The sequence below is a fragment of the Macaca mulatta genome, chromosome 1, assembly GCF_049350105.2.
Source record: "Macaca mulatta isolate MMU2019108-1 chromosome 1, T2T-MMU8v2.0, whole genome shotgun sequence".
Taxonomy (NCBI): domain Eukaryota; kingdom Metazoa; phylum Chordata; class Mammalia; order Primates; family Cercopithecidae; genus Macaca; species Macaca mulatta.
The window spans coordinates 31,373,265-31,391,759 of record NC_133406.1 but is presented as its reverse complement, the minus strand read 5'-3'; the positions used below and the strand labels follow the sequence as shown (position 1 = coordinate 31,391,759).

Sequence of the window (18,495 nt, the reverse complement as noted above, 5' to 3'; positions counted from 1 at the left end):
AATGAAGACAAGGAAAGGGGAAACATGCTATTGGGGCATTTGGTAAAATGATGCCTTCAAGTTGTTCTTTGCCCAGTAACCACATCTGGATCAAGAAAATGAGGGAGACAGCGATGCGATGAAAGATGGTAGACAGCCAGAAAGGAATGGGAGAGTGAATTCTCAGGATTTCCACGACACTAAAAAATATCAATAAAAACAAATTTAAACAAATTGTTTCTATATATGGAAAAGACAGATTCAAACCTGAGTATTAAACCATTTAATTCTCAAACCACTCACATGCATAATGTTCTTTTACACAGTGTTAAAATAAAGAGGAAAATGCATTTTTATACAAACAGAATTTCAAGTATACATTAATAGACTTTTCAGATTACTAACCAAGTTGCTAAGATTTCATTCACATTGTTCTTAAAGCTGTTCAACGAGAAAGCTTTTGCTAAACTGTTTTAAATATGTTTATATAAACCCATATTTTCACTCTTTCTTTGAATTCCCTCCCCCAACCCGAGTCTCTGCCCACCCTCCTGCCCTCCCCCCTTCCCCGACATGACAGGGGTCCTGGGGCTCTAGGAGACATGCAACCCCACCAAGAACTATTGGCTCGTCATCAGGGGAAGGACAGAATCTTACAGGAGGAGAGACTGAGAACATCTGTCAAATGCAGGGAGAACAAATCTGATACTTAGAAATGACACAAATCAGGACCATATTTTAGATCTTTGTGTTTTCACTTGATTTTTAATTTAAAAAATCTCAGCCTCCCACAAAACACCACCAAAGTTTCTGACAAATTGCTAGCTGTGAAAATGATCTTAGATAGTTTTTCCTCAGTGAAACTTCCAAAATCAGGACAGGTACTTAGAAATCTTTTTTGATTTGGTGGTTCTTTTCCCCTTTGGCATGGAGTGGGGGCCACTTAAAAGTGGATGCTATTACTTGTGTGTTTACATTAAGAAATTTGGTTAATTTCACAGGGTCTGGCAAGAGTTCTCCCTCCTTAACTCTCCTCCTGAAGTAATCTGGCTTCAGGGCCAGGAACAGCCACTCTCCTTAGGAATTAAAGTGCATTTTTTTTCAGTAAAGGAAAAGAGGGGGAGGTGGTGGTTTACACTTAAGTGATAATGATTAAAGTAGGGTTGGGTGAGAGAAAATCCTACTCCTATATATAGGTATTTATAATTAAGGTCATAATAAAAACTGATATTCTTAGGAAATAAGATGCACAAAGCCAGTCTAGCACCCTCAGTGGTGCAAGAGCACTATCCTGGTTCACTGACTTTTCCGCGGCATCTTTACTATTAATGGAGTAACTGCTTCAGATGAAAGACACAAATTTCAAACATTAGTTTTTTCAAAGGGAAAAAACAGACTGGTAGGTTCTTATAGCTAAAAATACTCTATTCCATTCCCTTTCAGGGATAACATTTTAGAAACTGATTGTCTGTTTTAATATGAATCCTCCTTGATTAGCAAGTTGTAAAAAATGTTAGATAAATTTGTTGCTTACAAATATTATGGTAGCCTTTAAAAACTTAGGAAGAGGTGGGCGTAGTTGATCCTTGCTATCAATCAATATCAACTGAGAGGAAGTGAAATTTTCCTATCATCTCTTTATTTGATCGCTACCATCAGAATCTTATTTTCTGACTAGTTTAAATGCTTTACAATTTCTTCTTGGGTTAAAAACCCAAGAGTTTCCCATAAAGAAGTAAATGCTACATTAACAGCTATACAAAGACGTGATGGGCTCAAGATGAAAAGGGGGATTTTGTCCTGGATTCTGGCCTCTGAGTCCAGTGTGATTTGCTTTTCACAGTGACCAGTGGGAAGGCACAGTGCCAGGGACAGGTAGATGGGGACAGCTGTCACCCATCATGTAAGCACCATAGAGAACAGTTGGATAGATTTCTTTCAGACTATGTCCATCTGAAGGAAATCAAATTTCTGCTACATTGACTTTTCTATATTTGAACCCTCAGCCTTTTCTTCTTTCAGAGGCAGAGCAGAGCGGGTCCCCTTCAGAAATTATGAGGAGCCTGGAAACCTAATGTTCTTCCAATGTACTCATTTAGAAAGAAATGCCAAAAATAGAGTTCTAGGCCAAGCACAGTGGCTCACACCTGTAACTCTGGGAGTCCTAGGTGGGAGGATCACTTGAGCCCAGGAGTTTGAGACCAGCCTGGGCAACATAGTGAGACTCTGTCTCTAAAAGAAAATAGAAAATTTAGCTGGGTGTGGTGGCACGTGCCTGTATTCCAGCTACTTGGGAGGCTGAGGCAGGAGGATAGAGTCTGGTAGGTGGAGGCTGCAGTGAGTTATAAGTGTGCCACTGCACTCCACCCTGGGTGACAGATCAAGACCCTGTCTCAAAAAAAAAAAAAAAAGTTCTAACTTTAAGGTTTCTTAAAGGGAAGGAAGCCATTAGTTCCTGATGTTCTGCTATCAGATCACAAAATAATGCAATGTGCTAAAACTGTGAACACAGATCATAGCAGATGAAAAATTAATGGACTGAGATAGAACACATTTCTTTTGCCTATAGTTTGGGAATGCTTTTCTTTTGTTGAGAGTAGGGGGATGGAGCAGGGTGGTGAAACAGTACTCAAACTAACGTTTGTTTTGCCGTTTTAGAAAGGATTTCCTAGAGGTTTAAGAGGAATCAGCAAGCCAACCCATTAGGCCGAACTTGACCAAACTTCACAGTGCTGAGAGGGAATTCCTGCGAGGGAATTTGTTTCATTCCTTGCTTAAAATATAGTACAAGTTTACGTATTTATCTTTTGTCATTACTTCCCCATTCTCCTCTACTCTCTCCCCCATAAAATCTTAAAATCCAGTACAGTATAATTTGCATAAAGTTCAACAATGTTTCACAGTACTCCACAAGGTTCTTCAGTATGAAAACCCTAAGGGGGCTACTCTCTTTGGAGTCTCAAAGGCTACTGCTTTTCTATTCCACCAGTAACAGGGAGCCTTCAGCAAATTTTCTAAGGCATAAGAGGCATTTTCTCTGACACTGCAGCACTTACATGCTAAGCAAACACCCAGGCCTTAGTGCTACTTTAATGAAATTTCAGACTGATGCTAATTCAGCCCTCTGCACTAACCAACTTTCTCCTTGACCTACTTTTTCTCTTTGCACATATTACCTACTGAAGTTCAAATTACCAATTACTTGTAGGCAATATATAAGTGAAACTTTCTGTGGTATCCAGAATACTCTCAGAAGAGAGACTACTACATTTGAACTTGCTCTTAAATACAAATTTTCTTCATGAGTTAGAAGTCTCTTGGTAGCTAGTTAGTTTGAACAGTGGTTCTCACTTTTTTAGGGTAATAAAACAATTCTCCCCTCTCTATTACCATGTGTGAGGTTGCCATGGGCAAGTAACAAACCCATTGAAACACCTTTACTACCCTGGATGAGAAGAATGAATCTGGAACCTCATTTGGGAAGTACTTGGTTAGGTCTTTGACATTCCAGAACAAAGATCCTAAAATGACTCATTTCATATTTCATATATTATTCAGAAATACTTAAGCCTTAGCTAGTTCATTTCATTCACAAAAAAACAAGCCAAGAAAAGTGAAGTGAACTGACACTGAAATCCCACTTAGAAGACAGGCTAAGAGACAAATAATCAAACATATTACCATCACCCCAAGCAGGATCCTTCCTTTTCTCCGTTAACAATGCTACCTGTTTATTTTACAAATAGAAATTGCTGTAAGCAGTTTGGGATATTTTAATAAATTCAAGTTCTCCATTTCAGCTAGTTGAGAAATCTCCACTGAAATTACATATGGAAAGGAACAAGAATTCTAGAGAAGGATCTTTGAAAATTTGTTTTGCTTACTTATGTGTACTTTGTATTTGGTATAGAGAGGAAACTGGACGGATGACAGTATCTCCCTCCAGAATTACTCTGAGGACAAATGGATGATCCATTTTACTACCTAAGCCTTGGCCCACTGTACACTTTGAATTGAGAGCCTTGCATGGAATATCAATAAAGATATTTTCAGGTCAAAGAGAACTGCATTGATGTTATCCTGCTAAAGACCATTAGGGATTTCATAGGGAGCGATTCTCAACCTTGGCTGCATATTAGAATCATCTAAAGCCCAGGTAGCACAACAGACCAATAAAATGTAAATGTCTAGAGGGGGTCCTATACAATTCTAATGTGCAACCAATATGAAGAACTGGGTCAACTAGTCCTGTAATAGAAAGCATAAGGCCGTTGTTCATCCAAGCCAGACAGAGAAAAGGTAAGACTTCATGGCTTCTGTCCAGATTTATGGGTTTAGCATGCTGCAATCAAACTACCTAGGCATTTTTTCACTTTCTTTCTAAATAAATAACTGGCAGCAACACCAATAGTAAAGTATTGATTTAGGAAAGAAGACTGCACCTTAAGTATGTGTTATAGCAAAAGATCAGGGGACAGGCCTAGGACAAAACTCTGGGCACAAACAAAAGATAAGCCAGAAGAAAAAATTTTCCTAAGCAGGAATTAATTCCTGGGTCTAGGATATTCGCATGGCTTTATAGGCAGAGAACTATGCTACAGTTAGGAAAAAAAAAAAATAGTCATGGTAAAAAGATTCATGTAATTTTACCACTTTATCTCCCTACAAGATTCTTACTGCATTTGGGCAGAAATTACTGCATCAGTTGTCATTTGTGAGTAATGCTGGTCTTATTATCTGGAATTTCACATTCTCTGTATCTCCACTTGCCCTATCCAAAGTCACCAGGAAACTAAATACTTATCAGCTAGTACCTAAAATATGGGAGCCAACCTCTAAAAATCTGAAAATGGATCACTCTCTCATTTCAGTTCTAACCAGAGAATCCCTGTTTAGACATTTAGACAATATAATCCGTGTATTAAGGTGAAAAGCATTTCCACAAGGTAGAAAGCATTCTAGGATATCAAAGGACCAACAGTTCCTCCTTAGCTGTAAGAAATATTAGAAAGGTGGGCAAGTTGACTTGGCTCAGTGCACTAGTGCCACAAACAGAAAGTAAATTGAGTGCTACAACTAGATTTAAAGATTAGGTGGTCTGCCTAGTGGCATATTACTACTGAAACAATTTCTGACACCTACAACATTCAGGTGAGGCCATCTTGACTATTATAACAATATTGACATTAAAAACAAGAATCTCTCTCTTTGGAGAGACTAAAAGCAAAAGAGGTCATCTGAAAATCCATCATGGGCCAGGAGTGGTGACTGGCGCCTGTAATCCCAGCACTTTGGGAGGCTGAGGTGGTAGGATTCCTTGAGCCCAGACTTTCTTTTTTTTTGAGACGGAGTCTTGCTCTTGTTGCTCAGGCTGGAGTGCAATGGTGCGATCTTGGCTCACTTACAACCTCCACCTTCTGAGTTCAAGCGATTCTCCTGCCTCAGTTTCCCTAGTAGCTGGGATTACAGGTGCCGCCACCATACCCAGCTAATTTTTTGTATTTTTAGTAGAGACAGGGTTTCACAATGGTGGCCAGGTTGGTCTCAAACTCCTGACATCAGGTGATCCGTCTGCCTCGGCCTCCCAAAGTGCTGGGATTACAGGTATGAGCCATTGCACCCAGCCAAGCCCAGATGTTTAAGACAAGACTGGGTAACACAGGGAGACTCCATCTCTACAAAAAAAAAAAAAAAAAAAAAAAGTTGGGGATTCAAACAAATGTTACATATCATTAAAAGGAATTAGGTGTTTTAGTCTTTAAAAACAGACTTGACCTCCACTGGCTACTCCTGACAAACAGAAGCCAGTGGATAAAAGCACTAAACTAGAAGTTTGTGGGAGAGAGAAAAAAAAAAAAAGCACTAAACCCAAGTGTTCTGACATTGTTTGATTTGGGCAACAAAATCAAATATTATCTGAACATGGTAAGAATTTCAGATACTGCAGCCTCTATATTTTGGGTCTGGCTTTCCTTTGCTTGCTACAGAAAGCTATACTCTTTCTTCAGCCAAGTGCTCAGAGGTAGAGGAGCTGAAGTGAGTATAGAGAAGAAGGGGTAGACAGTGGCTGAGGAATCCAGCTTCCTGCCCAAGGGACTACACAGCAATCTTGAATATGCTGTCTCTAGTGGGAGGTAGGATATTCTACACTGACTTTTATGCCTTCATGAAATACCTTTTTCTCACATACACACATAAACTTACAGACACATAGCTGGCAACTCACAGCAATATTGCGATTCACAGCAACAGTATACCTATCCCAACAGCTACTTTTAACCTAAGTTTTATATTAATCCCCAACCCTACTCAGGTAGATGGCAAGCGAAATTTATTTTTTTGAGGTCCCTCCTTTTGCCAGGTTTTAAAACATACATTTCACTTTTACACCTACATCTTTTTTCTCTAAAGAAAAGCTACACTAAGTGGGTGCATTGTATTATAACATCTTTATAAATAGAAAGTGCAAGAAATAATTTTCTTAGCCAAAATACAAAGTAACAAAAAGCTCTCATAGCCTACTATGCCAAGAATTTGATTTTTAGAATTAATGATACAGCTAACAAAATGCTTCTGTGCTACCAAGGTCACAGTGGATGACTAAATATATTTATAAACATATATTTATGAAAAAATAGCCAAACTTCCCATAAGTTATTTGCATGAACTATCTTTAGTATACCCACTCTGGGTTCAATGCACATGCATATACAATTGAATTATATTAGTGTTATTTTTTTGGTGCCAGTTTTCCAAAAAGAAAACAGACTTAAAAAAAAAGATTCAAGTTACATGATTTAAAATTATTTTTGTAAAAATATTAGAAATGCCATATACATTCTAAATACTTCTGCTATCTGATAGCCATTCTAGAGGTGGACTTCAGTCACACTTTAGTGACCCCTTTTTTAGCATCTTGGCTTCCAGAGGAAACACATTTTAAGCTTTGTTCCCTGCACTGCAATTCTGTTTTTTCAGTGGTTCTTAAAGAACCACTATAGCTAGGATTCTATTACTTTATAGGAAACTCAGTGGATCATCTTCAAATAAGTCATAAACATCCGCTTCAAGATGTGACTAAAAGCAGAAATCTAAACCTTAAGGAATTTCTACTCACTCAGGTTGTTGTATTAGCTTGAAATGGTTTAGATTTGTGATGCTGAAAATAAAGAATAAATATTTGGTCAATCTACAAGGTTCCCTTTTTTCTAGCTTTGTTCTCTCTTGCAATTTAAGACCACATTTAAGAATTATTTAAATGAATAGTAAGAATTATTTTTCATGCAAACACCAAATGATTTCAAACTTAGATTCACAGAGAATCTACAGGAGGGCCCAAAGGGCTATAATAAAGAATGAGAGACATTTCCATAGATGATCATAAGATTTTTCATTCTCTGGGACAATATTTTCAAAGGCTTTCTCTGTCATAAAAGGCAGACTACACCAGAGTGGATTATACCAGAGTGGAAATGTGAATCCAAAAGAAAGTTTTAAGGCCTTTAAATTTTTATTCATTAAAATTTGCCCCTTAACATGTTAAGAATGAACTAGAAAAAAAAATTAATTTGCCCTAATCTTTATATGATAAAATCTAATTAACATTTACGCCTAAAAGCCTCAAACATTCCATCTCTGGTTATTCAACTACAAATGCCAAGGTCTTCTTTTTCCCTTCCCAGGATTTTGTAGGTACCCTAAATTAAGTCTTCAGCATTGAGTACCCCTTTATTTCCTGTATTTGCAATTGCTGAGGCCTGACCTAGGAACAGAGATCTCTTTACTGTGATAACTGCAGATGATCAGTAGGAAGCCCATACAGCCAATGCTCCCAGAATTCACTGTACATGGATTGGATAATCTCAAACCTTTCTTAAGAAGTGTATTGATTTGGGGTTCATCAATATGGACAGTGAAATTCATTCTCTGTCCATATTTCTTCTCAGAGCAGAACAGTTTAGTAAGTCAGCACGAGTTTAAATCAGGCATCCTAAATCTCACACATCTAACCAAATATCAAAAGACTTCAATGATCTGTTAAACGAGAGAGGCTGGTAACAACTGCCAATTTTAAAAGATTAACAACATATAAAATTGGGCAATGCATTTTCCTGTGTGAAAGGTAACAAGAATGAAAGGAACTGATTCATCTTCTAGCACAAAATCATACTGGAGGAAGTATGACAGAGGTAGAGATGGGATTAAGTAGGTAAAACTTTTCACTATCTCAAGAATATGATCCATGTAGCCACCAAATAGAAACTCCTGTTGAAAGAGATTCAGTAGCCATGTAATGTTCCCATACCGCAAGAGTATTTACCTATTTGTACACTTAAAATACAACTGACATCTCTAATAAATCAAATTATTTAATAGTAAGCTTTTGGGGCCAGGCACGTTGGCTCATGCCTGTAATCCCAGCACTTTGGGAGGTCGAGGAAGGTGGATCTCTTGAGTCCAGGAGTTCAAGACCAGCCCAGGCAACATGGTGAGATCCTGTCTCTAAAAGTATACAAAAATTAGCCAGGTATAGTGGCACACGTCCGGAGTCCCCGCTACTTGGGAGGCTGAGGTGGGAGGATTACTTGAGTCCAGGAGGTTGAGGCTGCAGTGAGCTGTGATTGCACCACTGCACTCCAGCCTGGGTGACAGAGTGAAACTCTGTCCTTAAAAAAAAAAAAAAAAAAATTAGCTTTTTACTCCCTCTAGAGTATTTCTGGCTCCGCATGTAGTTATAGTGGCTTCAGAGCAAAAACAGGCAAATGTTCGCAACTTGGAACACAGTACAAAATGAAAATTTTGCTGTAAGATAAATGAAACTTGAGAGGGCAGGGAATGAAATATGCTCCAGGTATTTGTCTCATTCTCCTTCTAGCTCCTTTAGTGACCCATGGTAGACATAATAAATGGTTTCTACAGCACAAACAACTGACGAATAAACACCAAACAGTCAAGACAAAAAATAAAATAAATAAAAAATAAAATAAAATAAAAAAACATTAACACATTAAAAATAGCCCCAAGTCCTGGACATGCCTTCCATAAAGTTGCAGGGTATTTCTTCTCTCCTTAGATTTGGGCTGACCATTGAGTTCTTTTTTCCCCCCTCATTCTTGCTGTCATCTTACCATTAAGTTCTTTGACCAAGAGTACAGTGGTGACTATATGATAGTTCTAGGCCTGGCCGTTAAGTTGACTAGCATCTTCTGCCCAGCCTTTCAGAGGCCTTAGTTATCCTTTTAATAAGTCTGACTACCTTGATGAAGAGAACACATGGAGAGTCCTTGGACTTCATGGAGAGAAAGAGGAGCCCTGCTGAGCCCATCCTTTTAGTCCCCCCACCAAAGTGTCAGGTATGTAAGTAAGGTCATCTTGGACACTCCTTCCAGACTTGTCTAACCACCTGCTGAATACCATTAGGTGACCTGAGTCATTGCACAGGGAGCAGAATTGCCCAGACAAGCCCTTCCTGAATTTTCTGATTCACAAAATCATGAGATACAGGAAATAGTAATTTTAAGTAATTAAAATTACTTAATTTTAATTAAGTTTGTTACACAGCAATAGGTAACTGGAACTCTATCTTCAATTTTTGCCTTGATAGTACCTCACTCACTATTAGACCTAACCACACGGGTGACTCCTCTGAATCAGTGGGCAACATCCACTGAAAATATTCACTATTCAACTCTGCTCAGAGATGAACTGCATCAGCTTTTGAAGAACCTTCTAATCACTTTCTCTTCAATTATACATTCACTAAAAGCAGTACTGCTCCTGGCTACTGTATATTCCAGTCAACCTCAACTCTTAATAAGCAAATGGAGTCAATATGATATCATGCAGATAGTCTGGGCTTTGGAATCAGATTGGTAAATACTGGCTCTGTAATTTACCAGTTATGTAACCTGGGTTTCATCAGTTTCCTCATCTATAAAATGTGACATAATTACACCTACTAGAGGCAACTCTAGTGTCAGACTGCCTGAGTCATCTGTGTCTGTTTCTTCCCCTCTAAAATGAGGATAATATGTTATCCACCCTCATGGGATTGTCATAAGGATTAGATGAGTTAATCAATGTGAAGCACATAGAACTGTGCCTGGTACATAGTAAGCATTCAAAAAAAAGTTAGTTATTTTTAACATTACTCTTATTACCTCATAGTATTATTATATTAACTGCAGTTATGACAATAAAGCACTTAATACAGCTAATTCTGTCCCCTTTTTGATCTTTTATCTCTACAGTAAAAAGTGGAGGCTTTTCAAAAGCAATACATCCCAGACGCCAACCAAGTGGGCTTAGGACTCTCAAGTATAGGAAGACACATTATATCTAAACTACGTCTAAAGCCAGTTTTATTATACAAATTCCAAGCATGTTGTCTGGTATCAAAAAGTACTTAATATTTACTTAATGAAACAGATTCTCCTATACATTACCTATCACTGCAGACAGGTGATTTCATAGAAGAGGAAACATGTTCCCATGAAATACTTTAACTCCTGGCATTATGGATTAACTGAAATCCTAAGATTTGCAGTATATTAAATCATGGTGTAGTCCATATGAGATGCTGAACATAAATCTCTCTTAACTGAGGCTGGGTGCAGTGGTTCATGCCTGTTAAGTCCAGTACTTTGGGAGGCCGAGGCGGGAGGATCAATTGAGGCCAGGAGTTCAAGACCAGCCTGGCCAACATGGTGAAATCCCATCTCTACTAAAAATACAAAAATTAGCTGGGCATGGTGGCACACACCTGTAATCCCCGCTACTCAGGAGGCTGAGGCACGAGAATTGCTTGAACCAAGGAGGTGGAGACTGCAGTGAGCCAAGATTGAGCCACTGCACTCCAGCCTGGATGACAGACCAAGACTCTGTCTCAAACAAAACAAAACAACCCCTTTCTTAACTGGATGGTGTATTCTAGCATCCTCAACAGGACCTACTGAGTAGACATGAAAGAAGCAGGCAATAGACAAAGTCTTTTTCATTAACTGCTTTGCTTTTGTAACTTACTTTGTTGTTTGAAGCTTCCAGTATTTGAGCTAATGGGCTTCTTCTATGTTAAGATGCGAGCTACTGATACATTGATAATGGGAAAAATGTCAGGTAGGAAATTTATTTATATACGTACCCTCTATAAAGATAATGTGGGTTTCAAGTAATATTTGCCTTCTCAAGTCACTGCTGTGTGTCACAATTGAGGAGAAAGATAGTCTGCCTACACAACTAAACTGAATAATCTGTACCACTATCTTTCAGGTTTTGATAATACTATCGTTATCAGTAATTACATACTTTGGAATGTAACATATTCAGATGTTTCAAAGTATTCATAATATCTAACTCTGGCTTATCCTGAACAAAAAAGCCTGCTTGCTTAGAAACTAAAAAGACTGGCCCTGGGAAAAGCACCATGTAAGAGGAAGAAGACTAAAGACAGGGAAAGAGACTAGAAAATAAGAAAAAAGATAAGACTGAGACTTATCAAGGATGTCATAATGCTTGGAAAACTTCATTGCTTTCAATAGATTCATATTTAAATTGACATCTATTATCAAGACCTCAAATAGAGTGGGATGCAGATGATTCATTAGGCTAACAAAATCCAATTCTTTCATAAATCCTACATTCCAGCTTAATCAGAATCCTAGGTTAATGAGAAAAGTAATACTCCAAAATCTCAAAAACCTACTGTTACTATAGGTATAACTGCTCTAAGCCAGGGCAGATCTAACCTAGGCAAATATTCCGAATTTTATAGATGAGGAATATCTATTACTCAGGGGGTATATCATATAAAACTTACTAATATCCAATTAGAAAGAGGCAACTTTAAAATACCTAGTGAAGAGAGTCCTTATTATAGAAAGCTAGTTACTCACCTGAACTTTGTCTATGTTGACAGAGCTCACAACAAAGAATCAAACTCCCTATACTGTTATCAGCACAGCCTAGACGACTTTGTCAAGACAGATCTAATTCAAAAGTCCCTATATCACTTCCAAATGGGAAGCAATTATTCTCTCCTCTTGCAAGGATTTGTTTTTTTGTCTTAGAGATGAGGTCTATGTTGCCAGGCTGGTCCTTCAACTCCTGGCCTCAAGTGGGACTCTCAGTCTCCCGAGTAGCTGGGATTATAGGTGCCTGCTGTCACACTCGGCTTCCTGCAACGATTTCTGTTTATTAAACCCCTAACATTTCCCATTTTCCCCACATTGAATATAAGTAGGCTATTTGAACACTAAGAGTGAACATTCACAAAGCAAACATGTTCCAATACATATTTGGAAGAATGATACACAATAACAGAAATGGGAAGATATGTCTAAAAAGAATTTGAAATCCTCAGATGTTTCATTATGTTTCAAAACATCCAGGAAAAAAGGGAGAAAAACTTGGCTTTTTACTGCTCTACATGGAACAGAGTGAGTTTAAAGAAGTTAAAATTAAGAGGGAAAAGGTAGGGGTTCTAATCTAGAAAAACAGTACTTTGGATATGAATCAAAATACTTCTTCATAATGAAATTAGTTTTTAATCCACTTGGGAAAAAATTTATTCTTGTCACCATTATGCAAACCAGTTCAAGTTAACTCAGAGGAATGGCAACACTTACTTATAACTAAACTTTAAAATACCTGCACCATTAAGGCAAGGACAAACCATAAGGCCAATTCTAAATGATTTTAAAGCAATGGGAATCATGAAGGAGCACAAAAAGAGTTATGAGAAGAGGATGTAGAAAATGTTGGCAAACTCTTTCAAGAAACATGCGTATGTGCCAACATGAATTTAAAACTTCAACTAAACTATTGTAAAGGCAAAATGTGAGGAGTAACAACTTTAGGAGGTAATTCTTTCTTGGAGTTGGCAAATTTTTTCTAACAGATACCAGACAGTAAATATTTTCAAGCTTTGCAGCCACGTGATCTTTGTCACAAGTACTCAATTTTGCCAGTATAGTAGAAAGAAGCCATAAACAATACTTAAGTAAGTGCAGCCCTATTCCATTATAATTTTCTTTACACAAGCAAGTAGCCTCAGCATTTGGCCTGCAAACTATTGTTTGCTGAACCCTGATCTAATTCAGTAAGTCCTAGGGGTATATTTTGCTGAGGACATCTTCTCAAACCTAGGGATTTGCCTGACAATTGCTTGTTCCTTTTCTAAATCTGCTTAGCAACCAAAGTATTTCAATAAACTCTTTCACACATAGCCTAAATAAAGAGCTCAATTTCCAAAGACTAAGTTCAACTAAGACTCATTTGTTACTCCTTGAACTAATAAGTACACACATAAGGGGAAGAACATTTTAGGAAGAGAAAAAAAATGCCTGTTGTACCTGAAAAAAGAAAAACTTCCAGGATTCCAACTTCTTTCTGACTAAATGCCTTTCCACTATGATGAACAAGACTTTTGTCTTTGTTCAATTTCCTTTCCATTATCCACTGCTTTCATTTACATTAATTAGATCGTCTAGTCAAACAAAATATAGTTTTCACCAGTTAAAAGAAACACAATTAATGTCAAGTAACAGCTAAAACTCTGGAAAAGTTACTTCTTGACCAAAGATTATTCAGCTATTAAGAATGACATTTACAGCCAGGTGTGGTCACGCGCCGTCCCAGCTCCTTGGGAGGCTGAGGAAAGAGGACCGCTTGAGCCCAGTAGTTTGAGACCAGGCTGGGCAACATAGTGAGACCCTGTCTTTAAGAAAAAAAAAGAAGTTCCCTATTTCACTCTGCTACCAGACCAATTCCAACCAATGCCAGATGTCATCTATGAAGCTAGGGGGGAAAAGTTTTTTTCTATCTTCAAACCATCTTTGGAAAACCGTTTCACTGACGTAGAGGGAACTGGAAACATTTAAAAAATGACAAAAAATAAAATTTTCCTTAACTGCTCTCTTCTTTCCCAATTTTTATCCTTTATGAACTAATTTACCTTTATGTATCTGAGGTTAGATTTAACCCTTTAGTATAATAAAAATGGCGTGGGGTAGTTTGCAACTTGAATAAAATAAAATTCAACTTGGTTCAGAGGTAAATACGGTTCTGAGTAAAGAGAGAACAAGTCATTAGAAAGAGCCTTTCTGCCTAAGTACAGCGTTAACTGTTCATACCAATGCTATATTTTATACTGGTATTAGAGTTCAGAGAGAATAAAGGAACATCTTAGAATGAAAATAGATTAATATACTTCCGTCTCTCTTCTTTGCTGAGAATACTGGATAGCTCCTTTGCTACTAAGTGCCACTCAATAAATGAAAACAGTCCCAGTGTTTGCAATCTCATGGCATTAAAGTACTTCATGATGATTTAGCTCTCATTGCTAATGCAGTTCCCTTCACAAGGTAACATGTGCAAGTTAAGATTTGGTAATGAATTTCCAGCATCAGCCAAAGTCCATTTAGTACATCCTTAAGAGGTATCCTCTGTGCACACACCAATAGGCGTTCATTAATATAGATAGAACATCAGTAACTCCTATGACCAACACATCAGTGTTGTTAGCTAAGAACTAGGACAATGTCACAGTGTACCTGGGTAAGAATCTTGGACAGTTTTTTAGAATAATGATATCTCTTCTAACTAAAAGGCTGAAATTGTTTTCAGAAGTTTTAATTTGTTTAAAAGCTAGCCTGCCTTAAATTTTCATGAATTTCATGGCTCTGGCTAGGCCAATTGAGAGAACCAGCAAACATGATTGTGCTAAAGTGGTCCTAGATGACCAGGAAGCACCCTATTCACAGTATCAATATAGGAAAAAGCTATTTAAAGTCAAAGAAAAGAAAAGGGAGGGGAAACCCACCAAACATTCATAGCATTTCCACATGAATGAGATAGTCCCTACCTCATTTGTTTGTTGCTAACCCTGGATGGAGAACTGACAAATGCTGTAAAGTTTCTCTTTATAGAAATTACTGCACTTCACCTTTAAAATTTGGTAATAGTTTAAAAAGCTCCATTTTCTCACATACAATCTAAAAAACTAACAAAGCAACAAAGAATTTTCCAGGCCACGTTCACTGGCTTATGCCTGTAATCCTAGCACTTTGGGAGGTCAAGGTGGGAGGATTACTTGAGGCCATGAGTTCAAGACCAGCCTAGGCAAATTTTGTAGAGACACTGTCTCCACAAAAAAAAATTTAAAAATTAGCTAGACATGGTGGTGCATGCCTATAGTCCTAGCTACCTGGAGGCTGAGGCAGGTGAATCGCTTGAGCCCAGGAGTTCAGGATTACAGTGAGCTATGATTGCACCACTGCACTCTGGTTTGGGTGACAAGAGCGAGACACCATCTCTAAAAAATACAAAGAAGAAGAAAAAGAAACAAATAACTTTCTAGCATACTATTTTCAAAAGTAGGATGGACTTAACGTTTTTTGGTAGGCTTAAAAGCTCCATCCAAAGCAGCATAATCTGTACTTCTCACCTCACAGTAATGGCAAAATCTGTCCACTGAAAACCTTATTACCAGTTGTTTCCCTAAGGATTTTAGTGTAATTCAACTTTACCTTTTCTATGCCACAGACCATAGCCAGTCCCTAAAGACGGCTTTAGAAGACAGTTTTTTTCCCTATCATGCTGTTGCCCAACTAAAAAGGAGGATGCACCAGTCTGTCTTCTAAAGACAAAATAGTTTCAATGCTGCCTTTAAGGGTAGGCTCTTATTAAATGGTAGCAACATTATCTTCCCATAAAAGATGCATTTCTATGCTTTTTCAGAAGAGAAAATAACCTTTCTCTTGTGAGAGGGTGCAACTTTATGCACATGTACAATTTTCAGATTGCTTAGGATCTACCCTTTGCATTCTAATTTCTTATCTCAAAGAAATTTCATTCTTTTCTACCCACCTTTTCACATACCACAAAGCAATCTCAGGAAAGGAGCACACGACTAACATTCTCACAAATGGTTCACCAGTACAGGTACAACCTGCCCCTCTCCCAAATCTCTTTTACAATCATCTATGCCTCTGCACTGAAACAATTTCTTAAACCATTACATACTTAAATACTTAAAAGAACCCCAACAACTAGTGCTCCATCAAGAGAAGCTAGGGATTTTTCAACTTGCACTGTAAGTTATAAGTATCTATTTGCCCACAACCCTTAATATTCCTCCTTCTCTCACTGCATGAAAAGACAGGGTATCTAAATCTCTACATGTTTGGTAAGTTCTTTCTCTCAGTGCTGGATCAAGAATCTTAGAAATACCCAGAACTACTAAAAGGGTCCCTTGAAGTTTTAAAAATCTTAGGAATGACTAAGTAACCAAACCTGATCAAAACTGATCCTTTGATCATTTATTGCAACATGATTCTGCATGATGTTTTCTGATAAGTGCCCTGTAGTATATTATTAAAAAGCAAAGCTCTTGGAGTCACCAGCTAGTTGCTGATGGTTGGTTTATGAATTACCAGGTTTGCAGACCCGAGACATAGGTTTAAGTGAGGTTCTTCTATATGCCTGAAAATATAAACTATTACATATGTATAAGGAAATGAAATTGTGGTTGCAGTAAGAACCATAGTGTTGAATTTCTTCAACCACAATACTGCAGAAAAAACATGTTTAAAACTTCATATAAAAGTTATCAAATATGACCTGTGGATTTAAAAATACAATCCAGGCTCATTTCACTGGAAAGTGACATTTCTGATGTACAATATTGCTGAATGTGAAAACAGGAGCCAAAGAGACTGGATGAAACTTTGGTAGTCAGCCTAACACATTAATTCACCTGAACGAGAGCCATTACCCAAGGATGTGTAGCACTATGGTTTACAAATACCAGTCAGGAAGTTGCAGTACGGCTCTGTGCTGTTTGATATTTGCAAAACATAAAAACACTTCCCTCCCTGCTCTTCTCTTCCTCAGCACAACACTCAAGCCCCCAAATGTAGCAGTACCTATTGCATACACTTTGCTGCTCATTTTACTTCCAGTTGCCAAGTGCTTCAGGTGATGCTGTCTACTAGAATACTGCTTCAAGATGGCTGATTATATGAAATAATCAGGCAAAGTATTAGATGCCTAGCCAGGGGAAAGATAAAGTCTAACCTTTCAAAATAAGAACCACCAGTATTCATTTGTTTTTTCTTGAAACACAAAAATGCATGTTATGGCAGGGAAGGAAGAGGAGAAATTTCTCCTTTTCATCACCATCATGACTACCTCCTTCTGTCTTGTGGCTGGCTGCTTCGGATGGTCAAGGCTCCTGCTGCATTTTTTAGATCTGGGCAATTATAGCCACCAAGATGATATAGACCAAAGTACAGTGTTCAAACATGACTGGTGGATAAATGACCACGTATCATCATTTTGTTAAAAAACCTTTTTTCTTATAAAGTTAACAAACCAAGGCTGTTGATCCCTGAATTAGAAAGTTGATTTGCTTGATTATTTTCCAAAGTGTGAGGTGGGCAATAAGAAGGGAAGAGCCTTTAGTGCTTTTGTGTATGTTGCTGATCCTCCAGTTTGGCAACATCTTGGGAGCGTCTTCTGGCCTAGTGATGTGGCATTTTGTGAATCTAAATATCAGCCCATGGCTCTGATGCTGGCTGCTTATGGCTCAAAGGGGAAGAGGGTCAGCCCCCTCCCCCGGATGTTTCAATCTGGCCCAGTGGTGGACACAGAGCCCTGGGCAGCTTCCCCAGGAGCAAGTGTCTCTTCCTGTGAAGGTGACTCTTCCTCGGCTTGTCCTCGAGATGTGACAGTTGTTTCCGGGGAGATGCTGTGAGGCCCCTCCAGAGGTATACAGCCAGGGTGGTTTTTGCGAAAGTGCTGATTCAAGATGGCCTGGAAGGGGAAACTTTTGCCACAAACATGACAGTGAAAGGGCTTGTTGCCTGTGTGCTTGCGGATATGATACTCCAGCTGATCTTTCCGGGTATACTTCTTGCCACACATGCGGCAGACGAAAGGTGTGATCCCCATGTGTAGGCGCATGTGGCGGTCCAGGCTTCCCTTCTGGTTGAAAGATTTGGCGCAATAGATGCAGGTGAGACGAGGGTTGTACCGGAACCACCGCTCAGATACTTCCTGCTCTCGGAGATACTCCACATAGCCACTTACTCCCATCATTGCTGATTCTTCTACCTGTACCAGGTAAGGAAAATAACCAAGAAAGAACAAATATTATTAAGCATACATATTAAAAGCAATCAAATCTATTTTTACGTGTTACTAAGATATATGTATATTTTCAGTGGAGAACTAAACAGAAAATTATTACCAAAAAGTAAAGATATTACCATAATAATTTTTTAAAAATTGAGAATACTCTATTCCATTACTATAAAAGAACAACACAGTAAAGTTAATGTCTGGCTAACAAACTGGATGCTTATTAAACCCCTGCTGAATGTACTACTTTATAGTAATCTGAGGAGAAACTGAGCCCACTTACACCACACCCTGGATCCTAATCTTACAATTATATTCCAGACAATCAAGTACTTAGGCAGTGCTGGTCTAAAAGAACTATGTTTTTGTTTTGTTCTG

At 38.2% G+C, this 18,495-nt stretch overlaps 1 protein-coding gene across 2 annotated transcripts in view; it reads right to left on the bottom strand.

The window, feature by feature from the left end:
• Nucleotides 1–247: 247 nt before the first annotated feature.
• The window catches only part of ZBTB37 (zinc finger and BTB domain containing 37), a 34,533-nt gene continuing 16,285 nt past the window's right edge, over nt 248–18,495 (bottom strand). For both annotated transcript variants that reach the window (XM_078000253.1, XM_028850557.2), the window contains one exon: nt 248–18,090. In XM_078000253.1, the coding sequence (XP_077856379.1) occupies nt 17,602–18,090 (489 nt within the window). In that variant the 3' untranslated portion in view covers nt 248–17,601. The remainder of the gene's footprint in view (nt 18,091–18,495) is intronic.